At 34.2% G+C, this 20,573-nt stretch overlaps 1 protein-coding gene across 1 annotated transcript in view; it reads right to left on the bottom strand.

The window, feature by feature from the left end:
- The window catches only part of LOC126834454 (glutamate receptor 1-like), a 143,173-nt gene extending 123,664 nt beyond the window's left edge, over window positions 1-19,509 (bottom strand). The window contains exon 1 of the mRNA XM_050566378.1: window positions 19,369-19,509. Within this exon, the coding sequence (XP_050422335.1) occupies window positions 19,369-19,480 (112 nt within the window). The 5' untranslated portion in view covers window positions 19,481-19,509. The remainder of the gene's footprint in view (window positions 1-19,368) is intronic.
- Window positions 19,510-20,573: the final 1,064 nt, after the last annotated feature.

The following is a 20,573-nucleotide window of genomic DNA, read 5'->3' as shown; positions in this document are numbered from 1 at the left end:
GTAAGATGGAATAAGACGAGATAGGATGGACGTATGTTGAAAGCTGAAGCAATATTAAACATCAGATTAGAGGAAAGCAAAAGTAGAGGTAGACCGAAAAAGAAGTAGGTGAATGTATGCTGAGGTGGTGTCGATCGGACAGAGAAATTTGGAAGGGAATGATTTGTTTGGTCGACCCCGCTCGGGCAAAGGAGAAAACAGTTTTAACACATATATATATATATATATATAGTGCATACATAATATGAGCACTGATATTGTGTACACATTGAAGTTCATCCTTATTTATTTAGGGTACTTCTATTTAGGTATTTATAAACTCTGGATTGAAAATTACTGCTATAATACATTTTAAATTGTACTAAATAAATAGTGTTTATAATAGAGGTATTTGTTGGCGAGCGGGGGGTTTTTGTTTTTGTTCAGTATTTATCGATAAAGCATTATAACGGTTAAGTACAAATTGATTTGTCATCCTGATTAAATACACAAACAATACAATTTACGTATTAAACCAGAGCGATAAAAATAACGACTCGTTAAAAACGGATATTTCTTTTTTACTCAAATGGTTTAGTTTGGAGATAACATCGAAGTACAATTAATGTGTCCCCTCGCGCTGCGCTTTTAGAGGAATTTTTTTTCCACGAGTTTATGCCCGACTTGATTCGAATGAAATTTTAAAAAAATCACAAACCGTTACCTAAACGGTGTGCTAAACAAGTACGGGTATTGCTTTTTTTAACGACTGCATTTAAATATAAATCCGATGCACAGATAAAAATTAGTGTACATTTAAAAAAAAACTTTATCGAGTATTGGTAATTTTCTAAAAAGCTTTTTAATAAACGACCTCTTGTAACGCGTGTCGCCCCCGTGCTCTTTTTTTATTTAATACTGCATTATATATTCTAAATATAACCAATTATGTTAATAAAGGTAATAATTTATTATTGTTCTTAAACGTTGTAAAAGTATAATTTGTCGTTGGCGTCGCACCTATCGACAAACCGACTTGTGACGTTGTGCTGTTTGCGAAAACTTATAATGATTGTTTTTCTTTTTGTTGAATAAAAAATGTAAAAAAAAACTAAAGAAATGTATTTATAGTGCTCGGTGGGGCAATGGAAAAACGGTATGCATTGCAATAAAGCAATAAAATAATCCTTTGCGCCCACCTACGCACTCTCACCCATAGAATAATATTATCAATAGGGTCGAGGAAAATGCTGAATAGCGAATATGAAAAGTCAATTATCACGTCAATGTCAGAACCCAGACAAAAATTAATAATATAATCCTGATAGCTTTTAGCCACTTTAGAAGTCTGTCTTGTATTAACATGGGCAAACTGACATTTGGTTAAACCAATTAATATTGAATTAACCAAAATAAAACCATTAAGGAATTAATAAAAAATATAAAACCCGTTTTTTTAGAAAGATAGTAAATTGCATACTTATATAAGTTTTGAAAAACAGTCACAGCCCACCTTTTAAGTTTGTTTATTTTCTTAATTGTTTTTACACAAAACATATTAGAAAATTATTAATTCAATAACTGTATAATAATAAAAACTTAACAGTCAATAAAACATTATGTTATACATATTTAAAAAAATATATATTTTACCCTTTAGTATACAATGATAATACATAAACTTTTTCACCGTTTTTATTAAGTGAAAACAAAATTCTTTGGACAAGCTCAACAAATTATTTTTATAAGATTTTGATCGTGTCCTACGTCCTTTGTAATGTTTTTTTGGTAGAACTCTTTTGTTTTTTTAGAAAATTACCTCTTGTATAGTTTGTTTTCAGTCTTTTCCAGTATTCGATTATATGAAAATATTGTCTTATGTACATTTTTAAGCGCAGGTCGCATGCTGATTAAATAACCTTATACTTTTTATAAGGTCGCAATATTCCAACCTTTTATTTAAATTTAAATAATTATATTCTTTTTTCAAACAGCTAGTAACATACAATTGTACCAGTTTTTTTATCCTCCAGGGTTAAATATCATTTTTATATAATAAATAAAAATGGTACTGGCTCGTGGCCGTATTTTCATTATATAAACTCTCTTCTATTTAAATTATAATTTATTATATAAATTATAATCAGAATTTTGAAAATAAAAATCCAATGCTGATTGCTCATCCTTTTTCAAAAAAAAAAAATTGTTTGTAATTGGACTAGGTACTCTACAAGGCATGCATATTTCCCTTGAGGCGTGTATTTACACATAAAAACAGGCCGTGTGCAGAGATATCTGGAATTGCGCTTTTTTTTACGTTTATCGATTTTAATTCTGTGAACTTTTCCCATAGCTAAATCAATTAATTAATTTGATTACCATTTGTACTATCGTTGTAAACTATAGCTGTCGATTGTCGGTCTGAATGCTCTTTGCTCGCCAATCTATTGGCACACATATCCCCTAGTAGAATCCATATTTTTTATTAATAATTTACCATTAAATCCACAGTTCCATTTTCCGTGACGGTTTATAAGCCGGCAATGTAGAGGCCCGACAAAGAAAGGAGGTGCTTCAATAGTCTGATGGTATGACAGCTTATTTGTTCTGGAAATCGTTAAAAAATAACGTTTTCGCCGGACGACGGTCAAACGGTTAGTTGATTATTTATGAACCCGGTGTCTGTTCGAATTAAATTCATTAGCAATTAAAAACATTATAACAATATCTTTGTGCCGAATGTTAATGGGCTCGGTCATCGCATTTCGGGGTTAGATAACACGGCACACCTTGTGATTATTTGGCTACGGCCCCTTTTGTTAATTACGTTGGGAAATATATGCGCATACTAAACGTTTAGAGATGTCCGGCCACTGATATTCTCATGTTCCGCGACAGATAAAAGTACTCTTCCGGGTTTTAGCAATGGTTTGCACACAGTATGCTGTAGAAGGGTTGAAGGGCACTCGGTTCATTTAACCACCGGTCTGCAGGAATTTGGTTTGTATAAAATGGCGATTTACATTCTCACGCAGTTGGTATCCCAAGTCGTAGTAGATAGCTATTTGCGGGACGTGGACGTACAAAACGAGGGTCAAGCTCTGAAAGAACAGTAGCCAGTAGACTTGCTAATTATTATACATTAACTTTACTTAACTTAACCTGTTCAAAATCTAGTCATTGTGTTTGTAACATTATCACAGCTGTAACGAAGTACAAAATCATCATATTATATTCATATTACTTGAGTCGAATTGTATTAAAAACAGCTGTTTTATCATTTAGGTCACTGTTGTCCTTTTTCCAAAACTATTCAGTACCTATTCACACTGATTTCATAACCACAGAATAATTACACATTCGTCAAACAATAATAGCTCAAACCAGACTTTTTATTTGGAAAACCTACTACAAAGACGATTACCGCTCTTAAATTATTATCATTATTATTGAGCTGATCACTTTTTCATAAATTTTCTTGTTTACCGCCAAAAGGTTCAAACTTTCTTCATCCGTGTAATCGGCCAACGGATAATTATTGTAAATTAAACCCGCCCGGAGTTATCTTCCATAGGTGCTAAATTCCGTTTTCTTATCGTCTTATTGTCTTTTTCGCAGTTGGCCGATGCCGAGTGTTTATGCATTAATAACTCGGAGCTGTATAAATAAATTAAAAGTCACTTAGAGACGTTAAAGTGGAAAGTGCTTAAAATTGTATTTTCCCTCAGCTCTATTATTATATAAAAAGCCCGGCGGCGAGTTCTAGAAGTGCTATGGTAGATTGCAACGGAGAACCGTGTAAACAAAACTTTAATATAATAGCCCGCCTCCGTTGACATAATAATGTTATACAAAAGCGAATACTGTCCTTTGCCGGCTCAGCCATACAGCGACAAATGACATTATCGAACCGTGTAACTGTTACACAGGTTTATATTGAAATTTACGAATCCTGATAGGTACATATTTTACAGGGCAATCAACTTAGGACAATGAGTTTCTCTAACAGCAATTGCGATTTTATAGTTTTTTTCTTTTTGGTAAAAACTTAGTAAATGATACTTTACAGTATTAAACATATATTTTTTTGGTAAATTCTAGAAGTCTGTCAACTTTAAACACTTAAATGGCAACGCAAATATTTATTGACTTTGGTATAAATTATGATTTTTATTTACTAATAACGTTGACTAATTTTGAATAATTATTTTTACAAAATTGCAATTATCGAGTGTCTTACGTTGAACTCTGATCACTATGTTAATACAGTAGCCGACCTATACCATGTATTATATAGATACGGTGGTGGCTAAAGAAAAACGCATTGTTTTCCACTGTAGTCGACTAAGTGAGTGTAGCCGAACTTGTTGGGAACTTTTCTAAGGCGTTTAACGGCTCGCCGACAAACGACAATGCGGTTCGCGCTCGACAAAGTAAATCACTTATTTACAACATGCACAACATAGACAACCAGCTGTTCATAAATCAAACGGATTATTATTATTATTATTATTGTAATAATAATCGAATCCGTCACGGTTTGTAAATAATGTGCTGTTTGAGCGATACGCAACTTTCGAACGGTTTTCCGTGTACACTGGACATGTTTGTTTTTATTAATAAAACAACAGCACTCGGTCGGTATTTGCACACGATAGTAGTACGCGGTTTTTTTGATAAAACTCTTGCCAGTTTATGTACAAAGATGAGTATTTATACTGGAACGTGAATGTGCGTGGTGTATATAAAATATATCACATATACCGTCTGAGGCTTAATGTGCAAATGTTGTTTTCGAGGGTCGGGGCAGAATAATCGGACGGGCGAGCGCTTCGTGTGCATCGTTACACGTGTGTGTGTGTGTGTGTGCATGTGTGTGTGTGTTGTGTGTCCCTATCCCACAGCAAGGCAATGTTGCAAATTAGACACAATGCATGGACGCGAACCTTGTAATTACATTGCCAGTGCCAAATCCTAACACCAGGCCCGGCATAAATTCCACACCGCCGTGCCCCTGTAATTCGCCATGCGTGTACCCGTTGATTATCTTATTTTAGGCCGACTCGTACGTATCTCTCTCCCGACACCAAGTACACAGTAGTAGGCAAGTAGTCCGGGGGTTGGGTTCTTTTGGACGAGAAAACAGTGTACATACCTACCGTGTCCAACTATTGATAAAGGTATCATACACAACGCACAAGCGCCACAGTAGGGTGGTCGTTCGCCAAAGGACACGGACGGTTTTTTAACGCGTCATCCCGTTAACGTTGACAACAACCGGCCAGCCTGTCGCATTGAGTTCAATAGCCCGACGACCGCGGATAATGTTGTGCTTGGATAATTGTTTTTTTTTTTTATTAACATCTTAACATTAATCTTAGTTATTTATTTGTTTAAGTTTGTTATCTTACCACGAATACCAGTTGTAAATGTCAAAAAATCATAAAAAGCCCATATCTCTTTGTGCAAGTGAAAATAATGATACTAGCAAATGAGTGAGGAATAACACCGCTAATTCAGCTTAAAATGTGTAATATCATCTTATAAAATATTCGAGCAATTGATGTGAAATGAAATGTAATAAAATTGACTTTTTTGGGCTTATATATATTTTTTTTATTGAATAAAAACCCTCGGCAGCAAAGGTCATTGGGTACTTACATTTGTAAAAATGTTCAATAAAAAATACGGCTGTTACTAAATGTTTGACTAATTCTATATTTATAACTCGTTTTGTGTAAACCCCATTCGTTTTTTTTTTATTGAAAAAAGGTAAAATACCTCCCCTTACTCCGATTTCGTTGTTGGAAAATATTAAAAACAAATTCCAATCGGATATATCAGATTAAATGCCTAGCGAGGATTATGTGTTGATTTACGTTTTTTCATAAACATACGAATTCAAATAAAAAAAAAGTCAGAACGTCCAAGCTTTTGTTGGAATCTCACAAACTGTTAAAATAGGTAAAACGAAACAGTTTTTATTATAATTTCTGAGTAGTTTCAACTTTCAAATAACAGCAGTCGCTTTAAATTTTTCGATAAGGTTATACTCAACTGACATGATAAATATTTTTTAAAAAAATACTGTTAATTTTATTTTCATCTTTTGAAAATAGTTTTAGAATTAAGTGTAGCAGAACACTATGTTTGTAAGGTAACGTTAGGTTAGTTATAGGCTACGGGTCTTAATATTTTTTTTAGATAAGGGACTCTAGAAATGTGTTGTGCTATATTTGTCCGTGGTGTATCGAATTTGTAGCTTCGATGATTTCAGCAAAAAATCATTACAGATAAATCTTTTTTATATTTTAGCAACATTTTAATTTGTTTACAACAAACGTAAGGTCTTTGTAGATTTTCGAAAAGGCCTCGCTGTTATAATATCAAACTAGACCAGTGATGAGTTGCAACGGCTACAGGGTTAAAATAGTTATAGTGTCCGTCACTGTCGCTTTGGCCGGAACACAGATTTTACGAGCGACTCCGAATAAAAATAATGTTTAAACGATTTTTATGACTGAAATGTTTATCATGTCGCTGTTTTTTTTAAGTCTTTTGGAAACTCGTGGAAAAAATTGCACGCGTAACGATGATTTACGAACTCTTTCTACAATGTCTGTATACATTTATATACATAAAATATAGGTATATAAATAATAAACGTGATATTTTCTGACATAAACTATAGCGTTACGCGGGCTTTGTGTATTTTTTCCCTCGCCAAATGATTTTATCTTAATAGTCTCCTCGGTCGACGCGCCGTTATATTATAGTCTAACGCAAACAATCAGATTCTTTTTTTAAAAAAATTTTCACATCTCAACACTGACAAACAACTATTACCGTCTGAAAATAATGTTATAACTGTAATATTGGAGTTTGATTTCGAAGTCTCGGTTAAGAATTCCCGAACTAGAATTTAGGGATACTATTACGGTTTAGTATACTTTATTAGACATATTATAAGTACTCGGGTATGACGGGCATTGGTTTTATATTGTGTTAATGATAAACAGGTTAAAGTTGGCAAAAAAATAATTGTATATTTAGTTATAAATTAGTTATGCTTTTCGATATCGTTTTAAACAAGTTAAAGCATTGCATTAGACATTACATTTTTAGAGTGAAAAAAATGTGAACGGAATATTATCCGGGCCCTTGAAAAAAAAAACACTAGTAGAAATGCAAACTAAGATGGTTTTTTATCCTATGATATAATGTATTATGTATACACTTGATATTCAAATTGTGTTGTTTGGCCGAGCGTCAAGACGTATTGAAATTAAATTATGAAAATAACAAAACAAATCCGGCCAGCCGGCAAGTTGATTAAGTTTCAGACGTTGGATAATCTCCGGCCAAAACTCTTCAATTAGCATAAATTAAATTACTTTGGTTATTTTTTTTTTCTTGTGCCAACAAAAACTATCGTTTGTTTTTCTTCGCAGTCACGCTCGCCGTTTGAACTCGAACGATTTGTTAAGTTTTTGTATATACTTTCGTCGCAGCCCAAAATAATTTCCAAAGTTTTACAGTTTGTGTATAGGTGAGCTCCCCTAATTTTGTCACAAACTACCTAGTTTAACATTTACCGTCTTCATTAGTTGTAATTGGCAAACGAAAATATTTATTCGACCAAGTTGACAAAAATGTTGCACTCATCGACGTTAGAAGAAACGACATCAAATAGATAATATAAAATAAAATAAAAACATATTTCGACAGCGTTTTTTTAGTCACGATTTTTTTTATATTTTAATATAATATAGAGACACATTAAAAAGATCCGTTTTGGAGTTTGAATTTTCTAATAGCCAAGCCTAGAGTTTCGAGGTCGAAAAACTTTTTATAACCCCCATATTATAATATAGTTTTTTTGATAAAAAAATAATACTTTCTCAGCTGTTGTTGAACGTTATTCGCGCATAAACGGTACGATAGTTTTTCTTATACTACTACTGCACGAAATAAGCATTGCCCAACTTCTTTGTTCGCAACTTATATATTTTTTTTTTTTTTGTGATGTTTTCCCGATGCCGCAGTTTCAAAGAGCTCTTAAAATTATGCAAAAGCGATGCGACAAAACAACGGGTTTTGGCTTTATTTTATCTCCCGTGCTCATAACTCATACGTTAGCATTATAATGTGCTTCCAAAAAAAGTAACGGAAATTTATAGGCAAACGTTTGCTCGTTTTGTTTCTTACACGGTATGTATGCCACACATGCGGTTTGACAGGCTTTTAACAGTTGTGATATTTTTCTTAATTATTATTTTCGTACGAATCAATCCAAAACGGCTATATTGGTTTATTGATTTAGCCCGTTCGACTTTGTAATGTGTCGTGCATTCAGAGATGTGTCGGGCTCGCGTTCACAATAGCTCGGACAGTATAGAATACATAAATATTATACAGTAGTGTAGAATGTGGAATATAGTTAAAAACCATTATGGTGCTTCGCCGGAGATGTTTATGTGGGTGGTTTTTATTTTTTTTGTTCGGACGCCAATAGAAAATTGTAAGTAGGTTTTATTCGGTTCTATACACTGTGTGGCGACATCGTCGGGACGGAGAAAAAGGGACCGTGAAATATGTATACAACGTGTGTGCGTTTGTATCTCGCGTGTAATGCCCGGCGACGGTATAATCAATGTGGTAGGGTATTCCGGGGTTTTTTTTTTTTTTTTTTTTTGAAGTCCACAAGACCTTTGTGCGTGTTGCCAGTGTGTCTCGTGTGTGTGTGTGTGTGTGTTGTGTGGATATAGAAGTTTTGGGGACGAAAAGGACGCGATGATGACTGTTAGAGGCCGGAGCGGGAACGGCTGGGAAAAGTCGAGTTTGACGCGATAAATAACGAGAAAATAACACTATTCTTCGCGCCCGGGCCCGGCCTGTGTCAACCCCTACTGCGCTTTTGTGCGCTTTCGGCTTTTTCAACCCTCATCCCCGCGATTGCCACCGCAATGTGATAAATAGGATTAGGGTGGATACTGTTTCTTTCTTTATTTTTTTCCCACGCACACGTTCGCCCGGTTTATATATAATATTATTGGTGGGTTTTTTTTTTTTTGCCGGTCCTGCTTCTTATTTTCCGCGTTATACACACTCTGGGACGTCCGATTCGCAGTCCCACGCACACACGACAATAACACACAAACCCCGGCGAGACATTTCAATTATTACCTGCACGCCGCCGATTATTAGCCGAGGTAGCCGGCGACATCGGGTCATCAATTGCCGGTGGCGATATTATGAAGCAATACAGCTAATACATATCACCGTATCTCATACCTATTGAGCTAAGTATGTACCAGCGGTAAACGGATAAGAAAACGTCGGGCCCTAATCGGTTTCCAGGAAATTGAAAGGAAACCGGCTCGCCGGGACGGTTAATGAACTGGAATCGTCGAATTATCATTTGTACTAGTTTGTGTACAAAGTACAATATAACTACACACAATTATAGCACACGTTTATGTAATTTATGCATTGATCGTAAATGAAACTTGCGTGGATAACTCTGTGTATATTTTTCGGAGCGAAACTAAGTACACAGATTAGAATTAGAAAATAATATTTGGTATCTGATGAGGCAAAAATGTTGGAATTATAACATTGGCGTGTTCTGTGTGAATATAAAAAAATGTAAATTTTAACTGATCAACAAATTACTTAATTGGTGTATCCCACGTCAGTGTATGGTCTTAGCGTCTGGGCACGTTAAGCCGGGGAGGGGATTAGGGTAGTCATCGACTGCTCTCGCGTGGGATAAGGGCAATGTTTAGATTAATAATTAACCAATACAGTTTGTTTGTCGACCGAGATCGGAATACAACACCAAGATCGACAATATAAGATTAGCTCGATATTAGCTTATAGGCTTACGAAATCAGTTTTCAGTTTATCGTTTCGCCCGGAAACGGTCACACCGCCAACGAGCTATTTGCATATAAATAAACAAGTTATTTAACTGGTTGTATACTTGTATCGTTGAAAAAATTGTGCATATCTATAATCAACTAGTGTAGACATTTTCAGACTTTTGATATATACTCAAAATATGATCGTTTATTGTATACGATTAGCAGCCGTCGGTAAATAAATTTGTAAATGTACAGTGAAAACGACACATTATACTTAATACCATTTAGTGTACACAGTTAGCACGACCTGACTATCAACTGAAAGTATATGATGTAAAACTAAACAAAAAAAATCCTATATTCCTATTACATGAATTAACGGAATCGGTATTGTCCAAACAGTTACAAACAGATATTATGACGGCGGTCAAAGTTAACGATACAAATTTAAAATTGAATTTGTATAATGTATATATTATAATATAAAGCGCAGTTGTCCGACTATACAGATTCGAGCCCGGCCTGAACAAATGGAATATTAATGGAATACGGCAATAGCCGGTTGTAAACAGCAAATTACGGTTTCCCGTAAACACTATAGCAGCAGACTTATTTGAATTCGAGCCAAAACGGCAAATGTACATAGCCCGGCGGGCCAACCTATATTATCATGGCTGTATGTTTTACATGACCTACTGCCGGTTAATATCCGAAAACGAACACAGGCCGGAATTACATAAGCCCGTATCTACGGTATGTACGGTTAATATCATAAAAAAGTGTGAACTCGAACAACTGCCGAGCATAGGACTGAACTGTACACCTTTTCCTTGTTTTCCATTTTTCATCACTCTATTACGCCTTCGTGTCCGGAACGCCTTATCGACTGCGCTGATTTTTAACAAAGGCAAAACAAAAAAATTAACTCCCACGTCTAGTCTTTGGCACAGGTCATCACGGACTGCCACTGACTATAAAAACATAACGATGAAGATAGGTTTGATTTGATTTGATTGCAACCCAAAATATAGGTTATAGTCAATACCCAATAATTTAGTACAAGAAATTCTAGGTATAAGTAAGTAATTCTTTTTTTAATAAAAACAAAAAATATAAGTAGAATGTAGCCAATGCTTTATATTATCTTGGGTAATTCTAATAAAATGTCACTGTTAATTTAATTACAGCTTAAGTAAGTTCTCACCTAAAGTTAAGTTAAATTCTCGAATTAATTGTCGTTGACTAGTTAAAAGCTACCCTAATGAATTAGCTCAAGTAATTAGTTAAGAGGTATAATAGTTTTACGCCATATATTTACCTCAAACTTGTTATTGATCTTGAGAAAATATATGTATGTTTTGTTTTAAAAAAAAATATTGAGGTAATTTCTATTCAACAATTTAATTAACTATAACCTCCCCTCCCTAAAAAATTTGTTTTTAAAAATAAAGTTAAAAAGTTTGAACTAACTAAAACTTTTAACCGTTTTAGATTAAATTTTAAACATTTTACAGTGTGTAACGTTATTATTAATTAATAGTTAATTACTTTGTTACTATTAAAAACGTTTTGTGTCTTATATAAAACATGGCATTTGTAGAAGTTAAATAATTATTAATGATTAAAAATGTAATTAAGAAATTATTACTTGTTAATGCTTATATCACCTCTATCTCTCTCAATTTTTTTTCTCTCTTGCGCTCTAATTACTTTATAAAGTTTATTACAAACATACAAAGTAAATCTAACGACGCTAGTTAAATACTTTAATTAAAACAAAAAATTAAAATACATGTTCAATTTGAAATAAACTTGTATCTCATTTCGTTAATATATTTCAATGTCTTTTTACATATTACATGTTTTCCCTAAAGTATACGAGAGCGTGTTCTAACCTTACAATTTATCACTGAACTTTTTTTTGAAAAACGAAAATATTTTATACATTTTACAGATATATTATGTACAACAAAATAATTAACTTAATTAGTGACCCATTATTGAGCGCATTGATCCAATTTATTTTTATGTATAAAGTAATTAATATCAGGAAAGAAAATGTTATTCGAACATACGGTTATGTAAACGATTGTATTACATCATATTCACCAAATGAACGAAAATGCAAAAATTGGCATCAACGTAATAAATGCAAATTTCTTTCTAACGCCGACTCCGGAATCGTATCGAAACGGTTTTCAGGCAATTGCTCGTATGATTTTATACCTATATAATATTGAAACAGAATGCCACCCTCCGTTTCCGCATACGGCGCTGACTTTTTTCATTACATTTCTTTTTACCGAACAACATCAGATTACTGTTTGATATCGTTTGCAATTTTATAAATGGAACAACCAACTTTCGTATGGGAGTTATTTGATAAGTTTCATATTTGCCGCCCCTCCCCCGTCACGACTGCGTACATCCATTGGGGAAACTAACTGTTTTGAACTCTGATTTACAAAAATATGCTCTCGGCTTATCAGGACAATAGCATTCCGTGGCAGATGCTGCACAGTAAAAAAATTGCTTAAATAACTTGCTTAACTGTAAAAAAATGGCTCAAACTTAGACTTTTTTATTTTTTTACCCATCAATATTATTAACTTTTGTCCTATACAACGTAAAAATACAGTAATGATGGGAATAAAAGACGAGGACGACCGATGTGACTGGATGCTAGTAAAGTGAGACCTAAAAGAAACTTAGTAAATAGAGCATAATACGGCGAACCACAAAATTTCGTAGGGTCAAAAATATTAACGCAGATGCAATGAATAATATAGTATTTATGTATCTTTCTACAAAATCTACATAAAAGTATCTAACTAGATATCCATGTATTTTTATACCTCAACGCTACAGCGTTAACTTTCACGGTGTGAGACTTAATTTTAATTTAACTTAAAATAATTATGTAGGTATGTATAAATGTAAAAATTTGAAACACTTAAATTGTATTGTATCTACTGGTTGATATGACTAATTTGTCAGAAAAACTTAACTTAACTATTAAAAGTATAAGAGAACGAATGTTTTCAGTTTTATCGTACGGACATTTATCTTAGAATAATCTGTCTTGGGATATTAATATTGATCCATACATTTAAGAAATAAATATTTTAAACAACTGTGCATATTATGGTCATTTTACACAATATAATTCTCGACAATCGAGATTCGTGTAATGAATTTAATATATTTTATTTATGACTGTCATTCCATATGCGCCATCGTTATAATAACATGTTCAAAGGGATTCGAACTGATTAGTGTGTATTCAAAACTCGGCGGACATATTATTGTGCGCATACCGAAAATGTTAGGTTTTAATCCAAAACAGAATTGTCATGACCACGTGGGCGAGTGTTTGAATAAAGCCAATAAACATAATACCAAGGTCTACTTTACATTCAAGTCGGACAAACATTAATGAGAAACGCCAAAATTAGAGTAGGTATACGCAGTCTAATTTTGGCGTTCCTTTATTGCATTATCCGTAAAACAATGTGCGATACAGACGTAAAGAATATTAAAAAAAACCCAACTGTACTAATTGTTGCTTGTATTGGCAACGTTAATAGCATTTTATGGAGTTATAATTAGCACAGTAGATTTTATTTCAAAAATGGCCATTGCGAAATGAATAACAATTTTAATGATTTTTGGTCCGAAAAAAATATACAATGCGTTATAATACATTATGTAAATTGTTTTTTTTTTGTAAAAAAAACTAAATAATTTATGTGATTTTTTTTTTTAATGTATTATATCAATATTATGTGTACAATGTATGTGTGACGAGAGATATACGGTTTACCGTACTTGATTTGACTCCGCGCGCATTACACCCAGCACTATAATAACGCCGTATATTAATTTGAAAAATATATAATAATAATTCCAGACCCTTGTCTGTAAATATTTTATATTTTTGGTTTTTTTTTTTAACACTGCCGTTTTTGTATGGGGAGTCCGAAATATTTACAAGTTTAATGGGAGTAAAACACTCCAGACTTCGGTCATTATTGCCTGCAATTGTGAAAGGGTGCAGCCGGGTTTTATATAACCGTTGACCCAAAATGGAATTGCGGCCGTGGACATATTTATTTTCCCCTCTTCGCCGGACCCCGAGCATTAAAAAAATATAAAATAATAATAATAATAGAGATAAAACTTAAGGGTGAAAAACGCGTCCAAACGTAAATATTACACCGGCCGTGTCGAATCGGGTTAATCGTTTGAAAATAAACTCTCTTCGTTTTATTAGGTAAAGCGTTTGTTTTCTACACAATATTATGTTACTTTGATGTGAGTCAATGCGTGGAACTTTTCGAAAAAGACATAAACATATTTTGTTCCCGCACACTTCGAACAGCCGTCAATCCGTTTTGGGTTTTACGAGGATCGTTTAAGTTTCACAAATTAAAATCGCACCAGTCGGTCGTTAAGAACTTCAGGACTTCAGACGAAGTGTGAGATTTCCAAGAACCGATGGCTTACTGATGGACAAACTTCGAACGAGGTTGGCGGTTTATCAAACTGTTAAAATAAAATAAACACTAAAAGTCGATGATAGATCAATAAAAAACCAAAATTGCACTCAAAGTAGTTACTCGAACGAACCGAGGAAGAAATAAATCAGACAAAAATAGCAATCTTCAAATTAATTATATTTTACAAAAAAAAATACCAATTTGTAAAAAATAAAACATATCTTGCGCGTACCAAAAGATTAATAATAAATCACAGCGGCGAGACGCGGCAGTAAGTTGAGTGAAGAGTGTTTATACTTTCTTAACTAAAGTTTTATCAAGTTAATACTATATATATATATATTACGTTTTGGAGAATTTTTTAAATCCTTTATCTTAGGCTTACAAGTTACAAGCAAAACTTGTTAGAAAGCAAAAAAACCATAATTTCAAATGGACGTCTGTAAGAAAGGCGGGAAATTATCGAAAAAAGCGGTTTTTAAAAACCAATTTAATTTTAAATCAAAGTTGGATTTATTTAGAGATATTTTCAAGTTTTAAAATAATTTTAAAAAGTTGAAATTCATAATATGAAAATCCCGACTCGAGAACGATCATTATCGAATTCCCTTAAAAATATCTAAACATGTTATTCGTTCTTAATTGATATCTTCATGAAAAACTACATATCTGAAGTTGACTTAATAGCTTTTTAGTTGGTCCAAATACGTTTATGAAAACATTTTTTTTAGTTTTGATTTTACAACTTAAAACTGAGCACCCCCATACCTAAACGAATTGTTTCCCATTACTCCTATTTGGATCATAGGCTCGTTGTAAACATCTAGGACAGCACGAATTGTCTTGATCAGTGCACTTTTTATTAAGATACATTATTTTTTTGTATACGTGTTGTGTGATTACAATTTCTATGTCAGCTATACCGGATATAAGCGCGGTCAATGTAACCTGTAATCTTGTCAACCCCGTGATAACTGTGTACACATATACACATGTGAACATTGAACATTTTTCATGCATTATATAGTACCTGCTAGTTGTGTGATACTATATTCGGATAACGCGCTGCTTATAGACGGTTTTTTAGGGGCATACTACATGCACAACTGGATTTTTAATTCCGGCCGCCGAGTGATTCAAATTTGAATTTTATCTCGACTACATGACCTTTTTACCAAACGACAGTATCCCGGACTCTTTGTATGCAAATCACCGTGTAGTAAAGCCTAAAGTGTGCTCAAACAAAGTGCAATGGAACGTCACCGGTTTTCGCCGACGTCGGATCGGTATTTCACGCGATCGAACGGTGCAAGAAATTTGAACAAATAAACCGTCTAATATCTTTTGTCCAAAGTCGGAAGTGGAAAGGTCTTTGCCCGTTGCGCGGAAGTCGACCTCAGACACATGACCCGTCCACCCTTGCCCCTCCCCCCCCGCTCTGGCACGCCGTGCACCCTACGCGATTGTTCTTATTTGTCTTGTATTGTTGACACGGGCATCTCTAAAATTGACAAATGTCGTTAGACACATACATCAGCTGTGCACTACGATGTCTTTGCTGCTACCCGTCTACGGTGTTTGTATACAAAATGCGTTAAAATCGCGTTTTGATTGCGCATTTCAGTAGTGTTGGATTCGCGAATAAATTAGTAAAAAAATTAAAAAGTTATCATTCAAAGTCTGCTTGCTCCGTGTAGACAAAAATGTCATGTCAACGCGATTATCGTGATCCGCTTCTTTTTCTTTTTTTTTTGTCACCGAACAAAAAAAAAATGCCAGTTCAAAATCCGAGACGACTTTATTGTACGAAAATAATTGTAAATATTATATTTTATTCTGGTTTCGCCAGGATAATAAATCATTTCCAAATGTAATAATTTTGTTCGTAACGGGAACAGCTCTTTTTCGGAAGAAGCGCTCGTCCAACTTTTCTTCTCCCCGAACTGCGTTATTGCGCTGTTTATTACAAAATAAAAAAAAAATGATATTCGATAGATAAACGACTCGGTTACAAAAAAAAAAAAGAGGGGGGGGGAAATATAGCTCTAATATTATAAAATATATCGATTTTGTTTTATTACTAAAAAAATATTTTTTATAAAAAAAAAAATAAAACGTTTTATTGTAATATAAGCTATTATAATATTATATATTATATATAGGTTCACAGTGTGTATACGCGCCACAATACAAGTTTACAAGACTATAATAGAGCTTTATATATTGCCGATATTATTATATTGTTGTTTTTGGAATACATCCAACAAAATATGTACCTTATATTATATTATATACATCTCTATAGATGCTATATCGACGCGAGTAAAATAAAAATAAATTAGACAAGTGCGTTGGCGTAGGTATTTGTTTCCTTTAGTCGCCGGAATGACTTGTCAATATTTAGGGTGATTTGTTAACTACGGGCCGTAGTCAATATCTCAGAAGACCTTTGAACATTTTCCTTTTCTATACTTCGCTATAGTTAGCTAAGAGTTCGCGGAATTTTGATATATCTTTGTCAAATATAACCCCATTCCTTATGTGTTAAAACTTTATGAACTTGAACTTTTTAAATCTACCACACAATTGTGTGGTAGATTTAATTGCTTTAATTACATTTAAAACGATAGGTACACTAACACCTACTCGCAGTACGCGGACGCTCTTTGTGACATTATTTCCATAATCGATAGAAACAATTTTTTGTCTTAGATTTAACGTTTTCGATGTTTGTCGAAGTGATTTTGGAAAACTGTTCATAGCGTGGCAAAAATGAAAACGTCGATAAATTACCTCTACAAGTGGTGGCACTATGTACCTACGGTGTGCGTATATAGATAACAAATTGATCGTCCTATCCGTCTATTAGCGCGAGATTTCAATAAGTTTACGGACGAAGTGATAAATAATTATCACGGCGATAAATTGATGCGTTTGTCGTTACCGTTGTAGAATCTGTCTGTACAATGAACAGCGATAAGTATATGCGTGTGTGGTGTGTGAGAAAGTTAATGAAACAGAATCGAGGTAAGTACTTGATAATTATTATTTTATGTAAATTAATCGAATGTTATGTGCGTATTGTGTGTGCGCCCTCACTGCTGGCGCGCTCGTAAATTAAGAACAATAAGGGAATCCACCGAAACCCCCATCTTGTCAAACCGATTAACACGTACATTGTTTACTACTCCGCATTGTACCCGAAGAAATATTAAATTAATTCAACGAATAAAAGCCAAGCCGACGCAAGTATTGTGTACTTGTTCGCCGAACATTTCTTAACAACAGCGTTAAGGGCCGTCGCCGATTGACGGGATAAACAATAGTTGTAATAATATATTTGTTGTTAATGTTGCGGTCGGATAAACGAAAGGCTTGTCGGCTGTCACGGTTTTTTTATACATTTAAAAAAGAAAAGAAAAAAGTGAATTTGATCCACTCGAAGAAGCTGTACAATATGTTTTATCGTTACGTAGAGTGTACATATATATATATATACACTGTGTTTATGAACAAAACAAAATCTTTTACGGTAGGTTCGGTTTCCGGTTAAGTGGTATAAGCCGTGTCGTTTCAACTGTCTCGGGGCGTCAAATGTCTAAGAAAAAGAGAATATTATACCGATTCCTTTGCACATTTTTAAGTATTTAAATGTATATACATATATTAAATTTATATTTTCATAAATGTTTATTTTCATCAGCTTCCGTGTTTTTTTCGAAACTGATTTGTTGAATTTCTGTTTAATCTACAGCGCTAATTAAAGTACTAAAAAAATGTGAACAAATTCCTTTCTCTGGAATTTCTAAAAGTTCATTTAAAAGTTAAAAACTTAATTTCACAGGAATTTTTTTAATATATTTTTACGACTGCTCATTTAAAAATAGCTTTGAAACTTTTTGCTCGCCAAAAAGATTGCTCGCACATCAAAAAAAAAAAAAACTACGATTTATTCATTTTTTTTGCATTCATTGATGAAAAGTAACTTAAAACATCATAAAGCGGAAGCATTGCCCTGATAAAAAATTGTTTGATACTATTAGCGTGGTAAATAGAGTTGTTATAGAACTGTTTTGTGTTTGTAGCCGGTTTGTTATCTACAAATGAACACCCATTGATACATTTTTCCAAAGATGTGCGTTTTTTTTTGTGTCTAGACTCTAGACCAACCATTACTTTTTAATATTTTGACCGATTTCTTAGAATATTTATGGCCAATAGATGAGAAATCATTTTCAACGAAAGCACTTTTTTTACAAATCTCGTAACCTATGAAAATTGACGCAACTTTTCCGTTTTAAATTCGGTGGAAAACATGTCACGTACGTCACTCGTCATCGTGTCAATATTATTATTGCCTACGTAATGTGATTTAATGTCACCAAGTCGACTACAGGCAGAGTTGAGAATTGATAAAAAATTGAAAATCTTTATACATTTGTCAATCTATAATGCATTTATAAATTTATGTATATTTTGATACATTTCAATGGTGTAATGTATTGAAATAGTATTTTAGTATTAAATACAAAAATGTATTTAAAAACGTTTTCCAAAATAATATGCATAAATATTCTCATTTAATATAGAATATATTTTAATAATAACTTTTGTAGTAACTGATAAAGTTTCTCGTTTTCACCGAAAATTTATATAATTTATTGTAACTTCAGTAAACTATGTCGTCAAATAAAATCGTCAAAACGTTTGTACCGTTCCGAAAAGGCATTACTCAATTTTAAAACGGTTTTTTTTTTTTTTTTTTGGTTACTAGTTCAAAATCAGCGCACATCTATCAGAATATTATCCTTATATCGTTGATCGTTTTAAGCGGCATTCGTTGTAGTCATGACAAAAAGCGATATAAATTTCAACGAGGCAGCGTTATCGCAATTATTTCTGGCTAAGAGTTGTGTTTACAAAAAATGGGATTGCGTGTTCGAGATTTTTTTTTCAGTGGTGGGGGGGGGGGGTTAATGGGTGAGTGGCCGTAAGTGCAAAAGTCGTATTTGAGTTTTACTCACCCAAGGGTATCTTTTCGTACACAGATCCGTCGGCACCACCGGTGGCCGTGGCGGCCGCGGCGAACACGATATAGTACAAGAGACAACGACGCGTAACTCGGGGTCCGACCATTTTGCCGGTTCGGATGACACGCACCAACTGGGAACGCCGGCGGACTGTGTGTGTGCCGCCGCCGCCGCCGAGGACATAATGTGGGCTTTACGGCGCAGGGCGGCCACCCGTCGTCGGCTAACTATCGGTGGCGGATGCTGTGCGGTGTGTGTCTGTGTGCGAGAGTGCCGTGCCGCCGTCACCGGGTTAGGTGAGTGAAAAAAAAAAAAAGGGTGGATGGGTGTCCGCATTCGGTATAAATCATCCGACATCACCGGGAGCGAGCGGCGGCTACACAAGCATTTTTTTTTTTCTCTTCTGTTATTTATTTATTGTATATGAATTTACGCTTTCTGGTCACCCAAACGCAATACGGCAAGACCGGACTAACGTGTGTGTGTGTGTGTGTTATACATATAGATATGTGGGTACACGAGCGGTAGGAAAAATGTGTATGTATAAAAAAAAACAAAAATAACAATAATCTCTCCCCGAGTTTGTATTTTGGTTTTATTCGTCAAGCTCAACAAGTCGATTTTTCCATTTAGTCACAACGGACAGGGCGGAGAGAGTCCGAGAAGTGGGGGGGGGGGGCAGAACGACGCGGCGGGACAAGAGAAGCCCGTGGCAGCGAGAGAGAGAGAACGCGCATAGGCATATTTGAACAGCGACCGCGGAGACGATCGCTTCAGTCTACAGGCAACAGCCAACAAACCTAACCAGCGTGCAACACAGCCCTGAAGATGAAAGACGAAATGCTTCCGAAACGTTGGCAAAGTCAGTTGGTAAATATAGGTATAACCGCGTAAACTATGTAAATATTTAAAAAAAAAACTATACAAACTTTAGCCAATTTAAACTTATTAGCTGTTTATATACCCACTTTAAAGAGTTTTGTTGTCACTGATACAACTATTTTTTTTTCCAGATTCAACCAAACTTCATGTGCCGTGTACAAATCTACAGAAAAATCAGTTTAACGCAACACACTAATATTTTTCGCCTTCTTAAATCACCCGAAAACATTTTATTTAGACGATCAATGATCTTCATAAATACATATTATATAGTTTGTATTGTAAAGGAATAAATATATATACCGGGTGATTCATTT

This window comes from Adelges cooleyi, unplaced genomic scaffold (assembly GCF_023614345.1).
Source record: "Adelges cooleyi isolate 19-005CV unplaced genomic scaffold, UGA_ACOO_1.1 ACOO_flye_CR_arks_rails_tigmint_CR_PRNA_21, whole genome shotgun sequence".
NCBI classification, from domain to species: domain Eukaryota; kingdom Metazoa; phylum Arthropoda; class Insecta; order Hemiptera; family Adelgidae; genus Adelges; species Adelges cooleyi.
Note: the sequence above shows the minus strand (reverse complement) of the source record. Positions and strands in the feature narration are given on the sequence as shown.